This window comes from Orcinus orca, chromosome 7 (assembly GCF_937001465.1).
Source record: "Orcinus orca chromosome 7, mOrcOrc1.1, whole genome shotgun sequence".
Lineage (NCBI taxonomy): Eukaryota > Metazoa > Chordata > Mammalia > Artiodactyla > Delphinidae > Orcinus > Orcinus orca.
Genome location: NC_064565.1, coordinates 54,799,479 through 54,815,854, shown reverse-complemented (window position 1 = coordinate 54,815,854; position 16,376 = coordinate 54,799,479). Strand labels below are relative to the sequence as shown.

The window sequence follows — 16,376 nt, the reverse complement described above, 5'->3', positions numbered from 1 at the left end:
ATAAATATGCAAGGAGATGGATAATAGGATTTATGGAGAATGGTTAAAGTATGTAGACATATTTCTTTCAGAGACAAGGATAGGAGGAAGGACTTCATTCAAATGCAGCAGAGGTTTCCAATTTGTAATATGTTATGATTTGCCAAAATAAAACTCATCAGGCAGTTAACTGCATGAAATTTAGTCTGAAACTAGCCAGGTAAGTCTTAGAATTTTATGAGAATTTTATGATACCATTCCTCTTTCCCCACCCCAAAATCTTGGCATTTCCATGGCATTCTCTCTGGACTATGCCTTAAATGTCCAACTCAATCCAAAGATAACTTCAATGTGGTGAGCTCCAAGTCTCTGGGCTTATTAGATAACCTCTCTTACCTTCCAATCTTAGAGCATTAAAAACAAAACAACAGCAATCACAAAAACTCATCTAATTCTAAAAGCCTACAAGGGCAATAGTTATAAATACAGTTCCAAGTCTCATCTCAAATTAAATCAGAATCACCATAAAAGGGCCTAAAATGTCTAATGAGTTGTATTGTTAGAATGAGGTAGAAGAAAGCTATAGCAAGCTCCCTAGGAGGGTCTTATAATCAGCAAGTCTGGGAAAGCCTGGCTTGGTGGTTGGTAGCCTGGTAAGGGTCAAGGCCTTCAGGAACTAATCATTAGTTGATTATAATAATTAATAAAATACTCAAAAGTCAGAATGGGCACATCACCAAGTATCATCCCTGAGTTACAGAGTTTGATTCAGTATGATACTGTTATGTAACCAAAGACTTCCCAGCAATATGGGCTGAATAAAGAGAATAAAACAGCTTATCCTTCAGCCTACATGATTTAGATATACTAAAAGAAAATGAGTTCTAACATCAGGGACTTAATTAGCTCATATAGACCTTTGTAAAAATTAGGGAAAAGTCCCCTTTTCTCCTCTGGGGAAAACAGCTCTGTGCTGGGACAAAGGATACAGTAAATGGATTTCAATTGGCACTTTCGTGCAGAACAACCTGAACAACTGGTTGTCATTATTGATCTAAACTACCAACACCAAGAGAGATCACAGAGGAAAAGATTAACTTCTAGGCCAAAAACCATTCTAATAGTTCAAGGCTGTGGAATGCTTTTATCCACCCCAATGGCATATTATGATTCACATGAGGATTAAGAAGTTATGATAGGGAATGGGACAAGTACCCATAGGTCTTTGCAAACTTCATTGAAGTTTGCTGTTGCTTTTTGGTTAGACTGTAAAAATATTACCTATTATTTAAGGAGAAAAAAATTAACATAGTACAGAAAGGTATAAAATACTATTATCCCACTCTCCTCTCAGAACAATTTCCTGAATAACTGTCCAGGCATTGTTTCTTTTGTTTCTGTTTTTTAAATTTTATTGTTTATTTATTTATTTATGGCTGCGTTGGGTCTTCACTGCTGCGCGAGAGCTTTCTCTAGTTGCGGAGAGCGGGGACTACTCTCCCTTGTGGTGTGCAGGCTGCTCATTGTGGTGGCTTCTCTTGTTGCAGAGTACAGGCTCTAGGTGTGCGGGCTTCAGTAGTTGTGGCACGCAGGCTCAGCAGTTGTGGCTTGCCGGCTCTAGAGCGCAGGCTCAGTAGTTGTGGCACACGGGCTTAGTTGCTCTGTGTCATGTGGGATCTTTCCAGACCAGGGCTTGAACCCTTGTCTCTTGAATTGGCAGGTGGATTCTTAACTACTGCACCACCAGGGAAGTCCCCAGGCATTGTTTTATACATATGAAAACATATTGTTTGTTATTATAAATAATGAAATGTTTTTACATCATTCTACACTTGACCTTACAATTAATATAGCTTAGATATATTTCCATTTGGCACACATAAATCTACTTCATTCTTTGAAAATAATGTGTAGCATTCCATTCTATAGATTTATTAAACACTTATTGATGGACACTTAGATTTTTCTAGTTTTGCTCTATAGCTAGCAAGGCTGTAATGAATATCTTTCTTCCAGTATTTTTGTGAAATCTATGAATATTTCTGTTGGATAAATTCTTGAAACTGGATTTTCTAGGTCTAAAGTATTTACATTTTCCATGTTTATTTTAGACAGCTGGATTAAGTGTAGGTGCTTCTCCTTGAAGCAGGGGCCATCATACGATCCTCTTTAATTTTTCATCTCCCAACATATCTTCTAGGCCAAATAATTCTACAACCATAACAACTGTAAGGGGAGGAACCACGACCATCTTACATGGTATAGAACAGTGCCTGCATTGCACTTTTTAATAAGTTGAATAAATGAATAGAATAACCTGCCAACTTGAAGAGAGATTGCAAACTGCACTGAAAACATCCTTCACAATATCTTGAAATTTAGGACCAACCACATAAAGCCAATAATGCTTTTTTTTTTTTTTTTTTGCAGTGAACGCAACACAATCAGCATGTACAGCAATGTCATATTTCAGATGGTGGGAGCTGCATGGCATCATATTAGTATTCAAAAACAATGACTACTTGAGAATGAAAATGAGGAGGTACAGCAAATACTATCAGCACATCTGATGCTGTTCAACTGTTACGTATCCTATGAATGAGAAATGAAGAATGTAATTTAAATTATCTTTGAACAATTATACTTAAAAGAAACTATCTCATTCAGCAATAAAGTTTTTATTTTAAAATACTGAAGGAGACTGGAACATTTATTTCTAAGATAGGAATTATCTACATTTTTTATTACAATAGCAAAACATGGTTATCATAATAAAGTCAAGACTACAAAATTTACACAGTAGAAAATAAGAAGCCCAAAGACAACTGTTGCTAAAACTTGATTTATATTTTTTCATGATTTATTACTACATGTAACATTAGAGCAAAAACATTTACTTAACCTTTCAAACTTCCTAAGCTGCTGTTTCTTAATTGATCTTCCAGAAGACCAGAAATACTATTGTTATAAAAACTATAATACCTGAAGCTCATCATTTAACTTTCCTGAACACTGGATTCTTATTGACATAATGAAGTGTTTGGAAGACATGAATTTTCAAGGTCCATTCTAGTATCAAAACACTATTTTTCTGAGAATAAAACCAATTTCTGGTGGCATAAAACAATGAACTATCATAATTAACATGGTGAATCTAGTAAACCTCACATTAGTTTTCTAGGCTTTTAAGACAATATACAGAGGATTTCTCATAAGAAGGGATAGCTGCTGTCTACACATTGATTTTGGTATAACAACTGTCTGGGGGGAAGAGATGTCCACATTACAGAAGGTCACCTGGTTCTTAGGAATCTGTGGAAGATGATTTTCTTTCTGCTCTGTGAGGCTGTATTTCATCAGGCACCCCACGTCCCAGCCTGTAACGCAACTCTAAAATAAAACCTAACTCTGAATTACCCTGACAAATCTAGTCTCCTTGGTATTACCTGAACTACAATTTGGAAATGAATTGCTGAATTTTAGGTCCTTTTATAGCCAGGTACAGTTTTCGAGAGCATCTCCTAAATCAATAGTTTAGGGATCAAGCTCTGCCTAGACCTAAGCTGTGTCTCAGAAGCCATTTAGTTTTTTGGTCTTAAACTTCATTGCTGATCCCCTTCCGCCATATACATATAGAAGGATGAACGTCAACTAAATAGAAACTATGACTTTCTGAAGTGCTGTTACTATTGACACCTTAAAATCACATATAACCTTTTTCTATGCTAGACTAAGGCCAACTATTAGTACAGCATGCAGATTTTTCTCTGTGTCCATTATAATATCCTAATGATGAAGGAAGTTTGGTCAATAAACAGTTTTAATATCATATTTTAAAATTGTTATTAAAGCAGTGGTTTTCAAAGCATGGTCCCCAGACCAACAGCATCAGTGTCACTTGGGAATGTGTTGGAAATTCATATTTTTGCCTCCCCGTCCTTATTGAACTCGAACCTCTGCAGGTGGCAGCCTAGGCATCTGTGCTTTAACAAGTCTCCCAGGTGATTCTGACATGTGCTCAAGTTCAAGAACCACTGCTCCAAAGCATTCCTTGTCTTATGCATAGGGCAACAATGTTCCCCAGTGGCCAAAAACATGTACACTACTTTTTAAAAATTATATATACATATTGTGTGTATATATGTATATATATATATACTATATGTAATATGTATACTATATTTTTTCACAATTTTCGCTCTTTTTTAAGTGGGTTTGGAACTCAATCCCAAAATTCACATATGCAACAAATTTCTACCTCTTCTTCTTTTAAATCTCATAAAATCCAAAGCTGAGCACTAGTCTCACTGGATTGCCAGGAAATTAAATCTCACTCAGTATTACAACCTTCTCTCCCAGGACTCAACCAGAACCCAAGAGGCTTATGTGGCGTTCAGAAAATAGGAAGTCCATCATAGCCTCTGATGGCATCCTTATTTTCCAAACTACTGTGGATCCCTGAGGCCAGTATTCCAGATTCAGCTCTGCTGGGCACACCATGCAACCATTTTCCTGAAGTTTTGCCTCCTTCTGGGTGCACTGTCACAGATTAGGGGGTGGAGCCCTAGAAATCACAGGACCCTATTGCACTTGGTCCCCGTCCCAGTTTCTGAAAAGGGCTCCTCCCTCTCTTGCCTCAGAGGCACTTCTCTGGCTCCTTCTACCCGCCAAGAAACCAACTCATTTCTTTAGTAAACTTAGTCCTTTACAAAAGACCCCAAAGCGTAAACTGCTTTAAAATAGAATTTCTTGAAATGATGCAAATGTCCTCTATCTGTCCTGTCCAATCCAGGAACCACTAGCCACAGTGGCTCCTGAGCATTTGAAATGTGGCTAGTGCAACTGATGTATCTAATTTTTAATTTTAATTAACCTTAATGTAAACAGCCTCATGAGGCTAGCGCCACCTTTCTAAAGGCTTTTGCTTCCACCCTGCGGCAAAAGTACTAATGGCCTAGCCATCCTCATGAATCTGGCCAATGGAAAATATGGAGAGCAATACGATACAGCATCTCAAGAAAGTTCTCTGGTGGTGAGTAGAGGGGTGTTCGTTGCGTTGTTCAAATTTGCTGCATGTTTGAAAATTCTCAAAATAAAAATTTGTGGAAAAAAATATCCTGCCGTAAAAGCCCATTTGTAAAGCCCAGTTACAAATGGATTATGCGCAGGGATCGTGAGGGATGAGCTCCAGCTGTTTTTAATTCAGCCGATTCAGACAAGTGGTAGGACTGATGAGGAAGGGCCCAGTGCCTGAGTAATCAGGAGATGGATGTGAAGACAGAGAAAACCTGGGTACTTTCACGTGAGAACAACAAGAAAGTCTCAGCCGAAGCAGAATCTCCAAGCTCTCCTCCGAAAGGGAGGCTTCTCTTCCCAAGGGAGACGGAGGCTGTGCCTTCGGGGTGGAGGGGCCGTCAGTGAGTCAGTGTGGGGTGGTGCTCTGGTGAGCTTCTGGCCTAATTTGTTACAGATAAAGTAGTCAGGCTGGGCTTCCCTGGTGGCGCAGTGGTTGAGAGTACACCTGCCGATGCAGGGGACACTGGTTCGTGCCCCGGTCCGGGAAGATCCCACATGCCGCGGAAGGGCTGGGCCCGTGAGCCACGGCCGCTGAGCCTGCGCGTCCGGAGCCTGTGCTCCGCAACGGAAGAGGCCACAGCAGTGAGAGGCCCGCGTACCGCAAAAAAAAAGAAGTCAGGCTGGCGGAGTGGGAGGTATTTAGGGCAAGCAAGTCGGAACCAGAAGCTAGGAAGAGGCAACCTGGTGGAGTAGAGGCATCTACACAGCGGCTGTTAACACACAGATGCTGAAACGGATGCAGGGAGGGGAGAGACGAAGGGAAAAAGGAGAGAAAGGAAGATGAGTGAGAAGAATTGCATTTGAGGTACCCAAAGAAGATCCTGCCATAGAGCATAACATCCAGCGGCAACCGAGCCTGCCGGGCAGGCGCGAAGTCGCTGTTGGCTCCTTTCTTTTTACAGACTGAGCACTTGACATTAGCATGTATTGACTCCAAGGAACGTTGTGACTGCTTGGAAGCACTGCCATAAACAAAGTTTCCAGAATCAGACACCTAGAAAGCTAAGGCCTGATTCTTCTCCACCTTAAGATAAAAATTAGAACAGAGCTCTGGTTATCTCACATCCAGAAATAACAGTGTCTAGGAAGATGTGCAGTGTGAATTTGATGTCAGGGAAGATTTTTCAGATGTGAGCTTGGACCTAAGTGAGTAAAATCTAAAGCAATGTACTGTCTACCTCAATGTCACACCAGGCAGAGGGGGAGTGATCACTATTTGTTCTTACTCTATCGACCAGAAAAAGATTCTTTAAAGGAGTAGAAGGAAAGACAGATGGCATCTTGACAAGATATTCAGTATATCACAGTTGTAAACATTTAAATAATTCATTGTTTCTATTTCAAAATACCAGACTCTTTTTGAAATCTATTTTTCTGTGTTTTCTGTCTCCTACTTTTGCATAGATGAAATGTCAAAATATAGTCAAGAACATCAAGAAAAAAATAACTCCTGGTAAGTCTCTGTCATGGTGTTTAAGTAGAAACATTTGTTACATCTTCTAGTTCAGGTAAGCAAGAAGCAAATTTCCTGTTATCAGAAGTTCTTAGCCATCAGATACCTGAGCTGCTCAGGTATTTTTAAAGAAAAACAAAGTATCATTCAGTGGTCTAAAAGACGTTAATTGTAGGAATTGAGTGGAAGGATTCCCTGGACTGCAACAAGTTAATGTGAGTTTCACTTCATTACTGATATATTAATCCTTAAAACTGGGCAAAGGCCACACAGTTTAGTCTGTTTATTGCACTTACTAAAACAGCTATTAAAGCTGTCACTACTTGTCATTTATTCATTTCCTTTTGTGAATATCTCTTCAATGTCTGTCTCCTTTTACTAGACTTTAAATTCTGGGAGGAGAAGACAAGAATTTTATTCTCTGCCATCAGCACTCATTAAACGTTTGGTGAATAAATGAATGATTAAGTAACACATGGTTAGAACTCTGATCACTTCCTCAACTTTCTCCATAGTATCATTTAGCAAAACAAAATGTGAAAGGTAAGTGACTGACCATTATCATCGTCTCCCTAATTTACTTAAATGAATAAAATTGGAGAATTTTAAAGGGATGAGTTATGACAACCATCTTATTTTTTGCATCAGCAGACACCATGCTTCATGCACAATTCAAAAGAATGGTACGTTTGTGCTGTGTTATTTGGAGAAGAAAAGAGCACTAGATAGCATACGGAAGACTGAATGATAATGTCAGGGAGGTAAGATGTCTTGCCCCATAGTCAGCTCATTTAGGTAAGAAGCTTTCCTATAACTGTGGTATGAACTTTTACGAGGTGGTTTTCAATTTTTGAAATATTTTCACATAGTCTCATTTAGTCTATACACTAACAAAACAAATATTACAATCCTAGTCCCAACTGCCCACTGTAAATGTATAAACTAAAGCAGAGAAAAGTTAACAACTTTGCCCAAAGTTGCAAAGTTATTAAGGGATAGAGCCTTAACTTAGATCCAGCAATTTTGACTTCAGTTAACTTCTAACTTTTCCATAGTATCACCTGTGAGACTAAACTCTGTGCCAATTTATTTGGATTTCATACATATTTACTCTCATTTACTGCTTCAACTTTATAGTAAAATAGCCTTAAGAAGAAAAGACAAACACCTCATCTCTTTATTATTCATAACTGCTTTGAAGGCTAGATTGGGAGTAGAAAACTGTGAGACCTTGGGTAGATTATTTCATATCTTTGGGCTTCATTTGTAAAATAAAGAGATTGGACAATCGTTTCTAAAGTTCTTTCCAGCTCCCAAATTTAATGAGGTCATAGATTTATCTCTGTTTTATTTTCTGTGTACTTACTTTTACTTTTGTGTTCACCAGAACCACCTATTTTTCTTAAGGGTTTCCTTTAACTTCTCGAATAAATGATAAAATAATATATATACAAGTGAATCGGTGTAAGAATTGGGGGGAAGAAAGCCAAACAGAGGCACAATTGAAGGGCTTCAATAGTCCTATAAGATTTACTAAATGCTGATGGAATCAATACTGTGCTCTGTGTTCAGAGTAGTTGGGAGTACAAATAATTATAGGTTAAAGTTATTCAATGCCTACCATATATCTAACACTGCTGTGTTCGGTAAATGAACACAGTGACTCATTTAATCTTCTTAACAGCTTTCTGAGGTATTAGTCCCATTTTACAGCTGAAGCACAGAGATGTTAGGTAGTTTTTCTAAGTAAACAACTTGGGAATGGTGGTGTCAGGATTTGACTACAGATGGCCTAGCTCCAGGGACCAAGCTGTTACCCACCTCACTATATTGGGTGGCTTTAATGTACTCCTCATTTAGTAGAAAAGATTAAACAAACAAAAAATACACCATAGCTATAATGCAAAAAATATAAAGGTGTGTTAAGTCTTACAGAGCACTATGTGTTTCATGGAAATTAATGGTTATGTCTGTTATGTGTTAGGAACTCTTCGTATGTGGTTAGGTGTTTAATTTCTTTAGTAAATATGGAAAATTAAGCTCAGGAAATTACTTGCCCAAGTCACAAAGATAATAGCATGCCAGGAGTTCCATCTCACGTCTGAGAGACCATATTCTTGCTATTGCACCAGGCAATCTCACACATCCAATCGGTTATGGCCATCCCTAAAGGCTTCATACACAATGAGATTTGAGATGAACTCTGAAAAAAAGAGTAGGTTTCTTTTTTCAGATGGAGAAAGAGCTCAGAGCAATGTAAGGGAAGGCACCCAGAAGAAGGAATGGTTGTCCCATTTGCCTGGAATATAAGGCTCTATGAATGGAGAAGTAGGAGATAAGGCTTCAAAGACGATGAAAGGTCTTAGATGGCAGACTGAAACGTTAGTAGGTAAAAGTGAGCCAGTAGAAATGCTTGAGCTAAAGAACACCTCAGTTTTTCAGGGAAGACAGAGTTTTTCCTGGCCTGAGATCCAAAAGAAACTACTCACGTGAGGCCTTATGCAGGGAACAAGTTTACCAGGAGTGTCAAAGCAAATTCCCAAAGTAGTTTTAATCCAACAAACACTCATGGAGTGCCAGGCATGGTGTTTTGTGCTAAATACTTTAAACTTAGAACAAAATTCAACGAAGGAAATTTTATAAAGGGCTAAATTAATAAGGCCCAAGTGTACAGTCTTCCAGTAGTCTGACAGCCCAAGTTTAGACTTTAAAGATCTCAGAAAGGTAGCTTGATCATCTCTTCCTTTAACTATGATCCTCAGAAATTTTCTTCTGGATGAACTCTTCACTTGAAACCCAAAGCATACAGGTTAAGATTATATACTTAGATGAGCATCTTAGTTTCTGATATTCTCTGCTGCATACCAAGTGCAGATTAATCCACAGGCTTTGAAAATCAGACCAACAGGTATTACCAGCTGTCCATTATCACAAACATTTAGCTTGACTATGAATGATGGAAACAAACAAAAGCAATCTCATGAAAATAATATGTGCCTCTCTGGGTAGAATGCACTTTTAAGGGAAACCAGTGAGAAATATTGCCTAGCACTGAAGTCTGTAGTCATACTCACCCTTTCCCTCAAGATTGTCATTACCTAACCTACTGGCATGGAAAAAAGGTTAATGTTCGTTGACTGCTTAACAAACTTAAAATCTGATTAAGGCAACTATGAATCACATCAACTAAAGTAAGATACTTAGAACTAGGATTGAAATTTGGGATCCATGTAAAAGATTCCACAAAGATTACTTAAACCTCAAATCTTATTTTAAAAATATCTTTAAGCAGAAATAGGAAATCTCTCTGTTCATTCTATTTCAATTCAATTCACTAAATAACTGAAGAAATCTACGAGCAACTAACAGTTGCCTGATTGGTGCAAACAAACGTTTGCGTAGGGATTAATTTTATTCTCAGTTTAAAATCAGCAGTGTTATTATTTTTTTAACTGAAAAAATAGGTTTACTTCATTGGTTCCTCCCATTATCAGGGCTGGTAAAAAGAAAAAAAAGACTAATTTAACGTGCTTTCTAACAAAACACACGGGATTGCAGCACTGCCTGCAAAGATGGGCGCAAGAAGCTCATCCCTTTCTGTTAAGAACTTGTGATTTTTCTGCTCCACCTTGTGGCCATAATGCAACCACTACATGTGAAAGTTCAAGGCTTTTCTCTGAGCTGGTCAGGCCTTCTAAATAGCCGCATTGCGGGAAGCCGCCTCTACACAAACGTGTAGAAAATGGTGTCTTGCTTTGTAGCCGGAGATGGGAAACAAACTTGCCCTTTTTCCTACGTCCTCCCCCATTTCCTTCATTCTTTACTTTCTAATCCTCAGGCCCGCCCACCCACGGTGCCCCTAGGGTCTTTTCGCTGTTTGACCTCCGCCTCACCCAGCATCCGGTTGGTCGCTCCCCCTTCCCCACCCACCGCCCTCCTTCGGGGTCCCCGCCAGTGCCTCGACCCCCGCAATCCCTGCCGCGAGGGCCCGCCCCCTCCGCCGGCAGCCAATGGCGGCGCGGCCCCGCCCCGTCCCGCCCCTCCCGCCGCGGCCCAAGCTGGTTTGGGCCTGGGCTGCGAGACCCTGAGACCCTTGGCTCTTCTGCTGGGGTTCGGCAGGCGCGCGCTCGGGAGGCACGCGGCTCGGCCTCGGAAGCCATGGACTCGCAGGGGCTGAAGGTGAGCGGGCAGGAGCTGGCCGTGTGTTGCCGTGGGGGGGGGGCCGGGGTGGCAAGGGGCCGGGGGGCGTGGGGAGCTCGCGGGCCGACCTGGCTAGGCCGTTGTTACCCTGCGGTACCTGCCGCCCCGACTGGCTAGGTGCCCCCGCCTGGGGTGCGGGCCTGTAACCTACATCACCTGCTCTCCCTCCGCGGGCCCTGCTTTGGAATCTTGAGGTCTGGGCAGCCTTCCCCGCGCGCTGCTTTCCGAATTGCTGTTAGTGTGCTTTTCCCACCCTGTTGGTCGTGTTTACTTTTACTTTTGTACCCTGTTTGCTTGGAAGGTTTGGTCAACATAGGACACCTAGTGCGTCTCCCGGGTGCAATTTTTAAGGACTTAAAGCAAACTAGTGCCAGCTGCCCCCGTGAGACGGTAAAAGGAGCACGGAAAGATGATACGAAATCAGTTAAAGACATAGGCTTGAAAATGGAGGAGTATTTTAGGGTGATGGTCTTCTCTGTTTATCACTGATGCATACGTTCAGCAAATATTTAATGACGGTCCACGTAAGAAATGATATGAAAACAAAGACATGAGACTTGAAAGTAAAAGAAGTTACTTTTTAGGATGATTATCTTCTCCATTCATTTGTTCACTGATTCCCTTGTTCAACACATATTGATGGAGGGCTCACTGTTTGTCCACTGGAGCTGGAGATAGTGATGAACAGAACGGAACAGTCCCCGCCTTCACAGGGACTGTGAATTTATAATCTAATGTTGGCGAAAACCTTAATTAAATTAATTCAACAAATGTTTACTGAGTGCCTCCCATGTGTCTGGCACTATTCTAAGCGTGAAGATAATAAGCCCTGCAGTAATAAAGCTAAGAAAAACCCTCCCAAATCTTTCTACATTTGAGGAGGGGGAGTCAGTCGGTAACAGGTAAATGCAATGCGTACCATGTTAGCTGGTGATGAGTGGTTGGAGGACAGTTTGGCAGTGATGGGGGTGCTGGAGTGTCTTTTGCTTTTTTGCCTGAAGTTTTACATGATCTTCCTGTGAAGCCTTCCCTCATCCCCTTAAGTATTTTCATCCCCTTAAATTTATCCTTTGTACTGCCACCCAAATGAACTTTTTAATAAAAACGCTTTCGTGCTAAAAACTGTGATTTAACTCCTCATCTCTTAGAGGATCAACTCAATAGGAGGCCCTTCTTGACCCTAGCTTTCTTCTAACCTTGTTATCCAATAATCTCTGTTCTACTTAACGTTCTAGAACAGAAGCCTTAAGTAGAACAGCAAACTTTAAAGGGCCAGGTGGTACATATTCAAGCTTTATGGGCCATAGGGTCTCTGTGGCATCGAATCTGCCATCGTATCATGAAAGCAGCTGTAGACAATACTTAAGCATGGCTTTGTTCCAATAAAACTTTACTTACGGACACTGAAATTTGAATATTTTGAATATAGCTCGCTGTGCTATACAGTAGGAACTTGTTTATCCATTATCTATATAATAGTTTGCATCTGTTAACCCCAATTTCCCAATCCCTCCCTCCCCCACCCCCCTCCCCCTTGGCAACCATCAGTCTCTTCTCTGTGTCTTAGTCTGTTTTTGTGTCATAGATAAGTTCATTTGTGTCATATTTTAGATTCCACGTATAAGTGATATCCTACGGTATTTCTCTTTCTTAACTTCACTTAGTATGATAATTTCTAGTTGCATCCATGTTGATGCAAATGGCATTATTTCATTCGTTTTTATGGCCGAATAGTATTCCAGTGTGTGTGTGTGTGTGTGTGTGTGTGTACACACACACCACACATCTTCTTTATCCATTCACCTGTCAGTAGACATTTAGGTTGTTTACATGTCTTGGCTATTGTAAATAGTGCTGCTGTGAACATTGGGATGCATGTATCTTTTTTAATTTTCTCCGGATATATGCCCAGGAGTGGGATTGCGGGATCATACGGCAACTCTATTTTTAGTTTTTTGAGGAACCTCCATATGGTTTTCCATAATGGCTGCACCAATTTTATTCCCACCGACAGTGCAGGAGGGCTCCCTTTTCTCCACACCCTCTCCAGCATTTGTTATTTGTAGATTTTTTAACGATGGCCATTCTGACCGGTGTGAGGTGATACCTCATTGTAGTTTTGATTTGCATTGCTCTAAAAATTAACGATGTTGAGCATCTTTTCATGTGCATGTTGGCCATCTGTATGTCTACTTTCGAAAAGTGTCTATTTAGGTCTTCTGCCCTTTTTTTTTTTTTTTTTTTTTTTTTTTGTGATACACGGGCCTCTCACTGCTGTGGCCTCTCCCGCCGTGGAGCACAGGCTCCGGACACGCAGGCCCAGTGGCCATGGCTCACGGGCCCAGCCGCTCCACGGCATGTGGGATTCTCCCGGATCGGGGCACGAACCTGCGTCCCCTGCATCGGCAGGCGGACTCTCAACCACTGCACCACCAGGGAAGCCCCTTCTGCCCATTTTTTGATTGGGTTGTTGGGCTTTTTTTTTTCTTTTCCTGAGTTGTTTGAGCTGTTTGTATATTTTGAAAATTAAGCCCTTGTCAGTTACATCATTTGCAAATATTTTCTCTCACTCCATAGGTTTTTTCATTTTGTGGTTTCCTTTGCTGTACATAAGCTTTTAAGTTTGATTAGGTCCCATTTGTTTATTTTTGCTTTTAATTCTATTACCTTGGGAAACTGATGTAATAAAACATTGGTACATTTCTGTAAGAGAATGTTTTGCCTTATGCTCTCTTCTAGGAGTTTTATGGTGTCATGTCTTAATATTTAAGTCTTTAAGCCATTTTGAGTTTATTTTTGTGTATGGTGTGAGGATGTGTTCTAACTTCATTGATTTACATGCGGCTGTCCAGCTTTCCCAGCATCACTTGCTGAAGAGACTGTCTTTTCTCTATTGTATATTCTTATCTCCTTTGTGGAAGATTAATTGACCGTAGGTACGTGGGTTCAAATAGTCTTTAGATTCTAGTCTCAGTTGAAAATTTTAAGCTTTTCTGGGACAGGAATCATATCTTATTCATCTTCATGTTCACCGTACCTAGCCCAGTGCTTGGCACTCGTAGCAGTCAGTAAATGTTTGTTGGATTCAACAAGCTAACCTGAACCAAGGCAGTGGAAATAGGTGCAGGGAGTGGGAAGCAGACTAGAACAACAGAAGAACCTACTGACTGGTTAGACTTATGGGGACTGTGCAAACAGGAAGAGAGGATTCCTGACCCGATGTCTGGCTTGGGTTTTGGGGAAATTGAAATAGGAATCGGGAGCTGTGATGAGAAGTCTTGGCTGGACACGTGTTTTTTTTTTTTTTATATCATCAACATTTGGGGTTTGGAGGAACTTTTTTTTTTTTTTGGAATAGGAGTTTTACAGTATGGTATCTCAATTAATCCTTACAATGACCTATAAATGACTACCAGCATTTTACAAATGAGCAAAACTGAGCGGCTGTAAGATGGACAGGAAATTTGAAAACAGGTCTTAAAATCCATGTCCTTTTTATGATACCATGCCACTGCCTTTTAGGAGAGTTATAGGTGCTTAGTGATACTAAACGCTGGACAGAAGTCAAGTAAGATCATATTAAAAGTGTCCTTAGTTGTGGCAAACTAAGAAGTCATTTGCAACCCTAGGGAAAGGGCTCTGGAGGAAAACTGCACTTTCCTGAGGTGTGCTGCGGGGGTCTTGGAATTGGTGTCCAGATCACACTTTGAAGAAACAGTGGCTGAGAAGGGACTGGAGAACAGTAACCACAGGAGGGAAGCAGAGTAAAAGTCGGAGGATGTTTGCCAGACTGTTCTAGAGAAGCACATGGACTGTAGCCCTCCAGAAACAATGGACTGTAAAAAAAAAAAAAAAAAAAAAAGCTGTTCAGACACTCATTTTAATCCTGTCAATCAGTGCTTCATCTATATTTCTTGCTCCTGCTGAACCAGCTGAAGAGTCAGACTAGGGAGGTATGGGATGGCCCGAATTGGTTTGTGGGAGTGAATCAGGTATATCACGGTGATGGTGAATATGGCTTCCCTCTTTGATTAGGTTAGCAACTAAGCCTTAGACGTGATCCTGAGAAAAATGGTGAAAAGCGGAGATCCAATTAATCAGAACTTTGTATCTCCTGATACTAGTTTTCTGCTTCATGTATAAATAATATAATTTTGAAAAAAGCCTAATGATAGTGATTTCCATTAAAAAATAGATCCTTTGTTTTACTGACAGTTATTTGTTGTGGAACTCAGAAAACAAGATAACCTTTGACAGTCAATTGCTGAGTTTAATTGGTCATTACTTTGTGATGCTATAAAAACAAAATAGAAGGGTTTTTGTTTTTAAAAGAGATCTGGTCTGGCAGTGGGAGCCTCTTGTCTTTTTTTTTTTTTTAATTCCTGCTTTTTGTCTGCTTTCCCATTTTCTAAAACCTTAAGAAAATGTGAGGAAAGGAAAGAGGTGAAAATACCCTGACTTCAGTATTGTTAAGAAATAGTTTAGAAAAAAAAGATTGAAATTATTAGACAACATTGAGTTATTTCAATAATTTTGTGTTCACTGTGTTCTACATTCCTTAAGTGCTAGCCTTTAACAGTATTTAAGGAAGTTGGAAGAAAAAAATACGTTATCGAAGTTTTAGATTACTCAAGATCTTAGGTTAATATCTGCTTAGAGTATTTCAGAACATCAGAATCTCTTTTAACATTTAGTCTTTATTTCCTCTTAGACTTTGATTAATTACTATTGTCAAGAGAGATATTTCCATCATGTGTTACTTGCTGCCAGTGAGGGAACTAAGAGGTATGGCAGTGATCCCGTCTTCAGGTTTTATTATGCCTATGGTACATTAATGGAAGGTATGTGCTAATTATTAAACATTTCCATAAGTTTTAAATTCTTGTTTTGCACAAAGAACAATTTTCACTTCGTAATTTTGATTTTCAGGTAAAACTCAAGAAGCTCTTCGAGAATTTGAGGCTATTAAAAATAAACAAGATGTATCACTTTGTTCTCTAATTGCACTGATATACACTCATAAAATGAGTCCCAATCCAGGTATAGTATTTAAGTACAATGCTTAGACAGTTTTTTCTACTCAATTCATTTTGATTTTTCTCAATTACCTTAACATTCAGTCTAATCATACTGTATTATGTATTACCTGTAGATACTATTTGTCATAGTTGTTTTATCTTCCTGACAAGACTAAGTTTATCAAGCATGAGAAATATGGGTCTTCTGCTTTCATATTGCTTTCATATGATACTGTTGCTTTCATATGATACATATTGCTTTCATATGATACAAATAGATACTATTTGTCATAGTTGTTTTATCTTCCTGACAAGACTAAGTTTATCAAGCATGAGAAATACGGGTCTTCTGCTTTCATATTGCTTTCATATTGCTTTCATATTCCTTATATCCTATGGCAGAAGTTTCATTAGTATGTAGGGATTGTTTGAATTAATGTAAAGGTGAATAAATATTAGCAATGGTTAAACCAAGAAAGGACAGCTCAAAACAGGTATATACATAAATTACTCTGTAGCAGCCAACTTTACGACTTGTTTTATGCATATATAGCTACATGCAGTTTCTCTCTTCTACTATATCTTGAGCTTCTTAAAAGCCTTTACATCCCCCAGGGGGGCTAGCTCTTTGGAAGACATTCAGTAAATTT

The 16,376-nt window shown here is 39.7% G+C and overlaps 1 protein-coding gene across 1 annotated transcript in view; it reads left to right on the top strand.

Moving 5' to 3' along the window:
- The first annotated feature begins 10,547 nt into the window (after positions 1 to 10,547).
- The window catches only part of TTC21B (tetratricopeptide repeat domain 21B), an 86,677-nt gene continuing 80,848 nt past the window's right edge, over positions 10,548 to 16,376 (top strand). The window contains exons 1-3 of the mRNA XM_004283590.3: positions 10,548 to 10,687; positions 15,420 to 15,549; positions 15,638 to 15,748. Coding sequence (XP_004283638.1) covers positions 10,667 to 10,687; positions 15,420 to 15,549; positions 15,638 to 15,748 — 262 coding nt within the window. The 5' untranslated portion in view covers positions 10,548 to 10,666. The remainder of the gene's footprint in view (positions 10,688 to 15,419; positions 15,550 to 15,637; positions 15,749 to 16,376) is intronic.